Here is a 4,201-nt window from a genome sequence, read left to right on the forward strand (position 1 = left end):
AAAATCTCAGCTCCTTGCGATGAAATCCGGAAACACTTTGACAGCTCCGATCCGAGCATAGAATCGCCCAAATGCTTTTCGTGTTTTTCTGATGATGGTTGCTGTCTCTGGATGCCAAAGAAGTGTGTGACTAAGCGCCGTGGTGTTTTAGCTGCATCAGGCAACTGTTTTAAACACAGTGAAAAATCTTAGTATAACATAGAAATGTTTCCGTGATAYATGTGTAGCAGATACAGCCATTAGTTTTAGCATTATGTTAAGTCATGTAGGAGGATCACCTTATCCATTAATCTTACAGGAGATTTCACATTCACTACATTCACCACATTCACTGCAATCTTGGGGAGATAAATAATTTTTTTTCCTCTGACATTAAAGCTTGTGCTTACTAACTACATAGAAAATAAAACCTTGGGATATTAGCTAAAAAAATGGAGTGGAAAATTTTKCTGAAACTGTGTATAAGCACTGTACGACAAGTGTATCTTTTGTGTTACACACTTACGGCCTTGGCTCCTTCACATCATCCATCTCATTTAAATCCCCTTTTGCTGGTCCAGCACATCTACTGTTTCACATTTTTATCTATGTACCTTTCTTCCTCCTCATTTCCATAATACTGCATTTTCTAGATATGCTCCAGGTCTTTTCTAAATACATCAGAATACATCAGCAGGTTTAGATGTGCTCTTTGCATCTCCTTCCTCTCTATGCTGTTCCTCAAAGAGCAGATGTTCGACTTTAGCAATGCTCAAGTCCTAAGCCTTTTCTTGGTTCCTTGCTTTGCATTTTATTTAGGGCTGTCCATATGTTTTGCAATTCTTTCATTGCAATTTCCATGCTGAGTCTAAAGATTTTATACCATTTCACACAGGGTGCTGCCAACTCATTTCCTCTTTTTTTTTTTTCAAACTCCTTTTCATGGTTTGGTTTTGTATTCCTTTAATTTTTATTACTTTTCTCTATGGGTTAATTAATATGTAATTAAGTTATCCTTATAGTTAGTTACACCTTCTCTATGTTACTTCAGTAATTTCTTTTAAATTAGTCTTTTATTTAGACAGTCTGGCTGCTCCTTGTTATTATCTGCTAAAGTATCTGAGCTGTGGAAAAGCTCAGTAGTGCAGCATGGAGGGAGGTTGCTTTCCCCCTTGTCTGTGGTGCAYCCAGTGACTGGAGAACCTCACATACTTCACAGGGCAGGTACAGCACTGCCTCAGACTCCTCTGAGTCTCTGGGAATTTATGATTCAGCACAGGACTGAGGCAGATGCAGAGCCGTTGTATTTTTTCAGCCCCTAAAAATTTTCCAGTGAATGCATCAGTTTTTTGAATGCATAAACTTTTATCAACAAGAAAACTTAATTGTGTGTGTGYGGAACTACCTCACTTTGTTAATTTTAAACCTGCTGCCTGCTAGTTTTGTCTGATCCCTTCCAAGTCTTGTGATAGAAGTGCACTGTATTTCGTACATCTCTCTCTCCTTTCCCTTTCACTCCTCCTGTCCATTTTCTAGGTTGCAGGTTCCTTATCTTTTTGTGCCTTTTGTGGGAGCAGTTCCACCTCCTTGATCAGGCCTGACATTTTCCTCTGTATTCTCATTGAATACAGAAAATTGAGGTACTGAGTAATTATTCCATGCAAGATTTTCGAAATGGGGTAAAGTGTTTATTGTTTTCCATGACCCTTTCGTGTCTGCTGGAAAGCAGCAGGAAGGGCWGGGATGTGTTTGCACTCACACACCTCATTCTGCTTGTCTTCAGACTTCCTGCCTAGATGCTTCCTGCTGTCGGTGAAATAAGTTTTGCCCTTCAGACAATAAAGCTCTAACTGTATATGGGAACCTGGGAGTGCTTCCAAATTCCCAGGTCTGGCTGTGCCCTCTGGCTACATCCTGTCCCATATTGTGATGAGATCCAGCACCCGTCAGCCCAACTRCTGTCTTTGCTCTTGTTTCCTCGGGAGATAAACCCTGGGTATACAGTCCATACAGGAGTATTAAAATGAAAGAACGTATGGTTTTATCAGTAACATTTAAATCCAGCTTGATAAAATAAATTAACATGAGTTGGTTCTTGCAGAGATGGGACTTAGTTGCAATCCTAAATTCAAGGGACCCCAGGATTCTGGAGCAGTTTATATCTAAGTCTGGAGCAGTTTATGTCTAAGTCTGGAGCAGTTTATGTCTAAGTCTGGAGCAGATATACTTTCTTCTTCAATAATTTTTGTACAGCTATGAAATGTCTGCATGTTGTCTTTCTCTTGCTGGTAGAGGAAGAAGTATCTGAAATAAGTGGCTTTATTGATATGAAAATATATATAATATATTTGATATGTAAAATGATTATTTGCTGTAACTCTTACTCAAAAAAAGTAATTTATTATATAAATTTAATATTTATTTACATTCACATAAGGACTCATTAGTTCATAAATTGCTTTTTTGATTCCATTTGAGAGGCAATGGATTTTGTTCTCTGCTGCATTTCTGGACTGACAATCCTCTGTTTTCACAGCACAGGTGGAACACCAACACAGTCAGTGTAAGATTCCTCACGCTTCCTTGTCCRTGCATTTTGGCCCTGGCCTTTCAGGTCACTTCTGCAAGTACAAGAGGAGCACAGCCTCACCTAACCACGCTCCTGAGGCTGTCAACGAGGGAAGCACCTTAGTTCATTAAGGAAGAGCTGGATTTTTGTTTGCTCCCTCCACTGACAGACAGGCTTAAACATTTTGATGACAAACGAAGTGCTATTCTTAGCGTTCTTTGTCTTTTCTTCACTTTCTAATAAAATTCATTTTTTTCTTCATTACCAGGACTCACAGATACTTTATTTCACATTCCCCGGCACTGGGCAGTCAGCCAAAAGCTGGCTTCCCTCTCTGTCGGGCACAGGCATGCCGCAGCCATCGGCCGGTTTTTGCAGTGGTTGCTCTTTCTTATGCTGCTTTTTCCGCTCCACAGCAGTACGCAAGGCCTGAAGAATCAAAGCTTTGTTGTTCTGGACGTTGTAGTAACTGAGATTCACCAGTTTCTCAAAGTTTTTCTCAGAATAGCTCAGATTGTTTATGTAATACGGGCCACAGTCATTGGTAACATCAACATCACCCTCTGCCATCTCCGAGGGACTACGCTTCACACCTGACAGACAAACAATGGCTTGGTTAATTTGCAAAAGACAATTAGGGTCTGGGTGTTTCCCAAGCATGCACAAGTAGTGGATCACAACCCTAACGTAAATTAGTTTTTTACGCGATTCTGCACCAGTGTGACACAGTATTTGGGCAGGCTGAACGTCTATCTATCTGCTGGCACACAGGAAAAACAGATTCTTGGAAGGGCAGAGATTAAGGTCAATTAATTTTGTTGGATTCTGAAGATTACTGGATTCCAGTACATGCTAAAGGACAGCTGAAGWTCCAGCTCTGGGCAGAGACCCGAAGTCGTGGAGATCCACCGCTGTGTGTGGTCGGTACACCCGTGTCACAGTTTCGCAGCAGCAGCAGCTGACAGCACTGCTCACTGCACCCTGACCATGGGATGGGGGAAAGAGTCAGAAGAGCAAAGTGAGAAAGCTTTGGGTGGAGATAAAGASAGTTTAAWGGGGCAGAAAAGGAAGAACAACTTCTTATTCCAAATCCCAAATRTAGCACTATGCCAGCTGCTAAGAAGAAACTGCTGAGAGTAACTGAGACTTTGGTACCGTAACAGAGTAGTATGGCATGTGGGACATGGTACCAGGATTTAGATTTCATCTGCTTAGAAGTGACTGGCAATGTTGCTATTGAAACTTTAGATTTCAAAGGGAACAGAGACTGTTGGAATGGTTCAGTGCTGTACTTTCATTACTTCACTATGCCTCACTCTACATTTTCATCACTTTGCTAGTTCATGCTTTCGTTTTCAAGGTTATCTGCCTAACTGTAGGCCTGCAAATTATTTTAAGCAAYGAAATCCTYAGACTCCTCAGAGCATTTTCTATCWAGAGAGGATGACAAGTATGAGATGAAATTACCCCTGCTAATTTCTGCTGCTGCAGATAAACAGAATATTCTTTTCTTCGATTAACTACAATCTGCTTGTGAAAAGTCAAAAAAATCTGAAGAGGCAAATATGTGCCAAAGGCTGATCCTGTGTGAGAAGGAAGGAAGGAAGGAAGGAAGGAAGGAAGGAAGGAAGGAAGGAAGGAAGGAAGGAAGGA

The 4,201-nt window shown here is 40.9% G+C and overlaps 1 protein-coding gene across 1 annotated transcript in view; it reads right to left on the minus strand.

Moving 5' to 3' along the window:
* Positions 1 to 2,357: 2,357 nt before the first annotated feature.
* The window catches only part of LOC130572395 (cytosolic phospholipase A2 epsilon-like), a gene marked incomplete at its 5' end in the record, with an annotated part of 30,236 nt that continues 28,392 nt past the window's right edge, over positions 2,358 to 4,201 (minus strand). Inside the window, one exon of the mRNA XM_057364083.1 lies at positions 2,358 to 3,141. Coding sequence (XP_057220066.1) covers positions 2,831 to 3,141 — 311 coding nt within the window. The remainder of the gene's footprint in view (positions 3,142 to 4,201) is intronic.

Source organism: Malurus melanocephalus, unplaced genomic scaffold, assembly GCF_030028575.1.
Source record: "Malurus melanocephalus ecotype Western Australia unplaced genomic scaffold, MMel_1.1 scaffold_2, whole genome shotgun sequence".
Lineage (NCBI taxonomy): Eukaryota > Metazoa > Chordata > Aves > Passeriformes > Maluridae > Malurus > Malurus melanocephalus.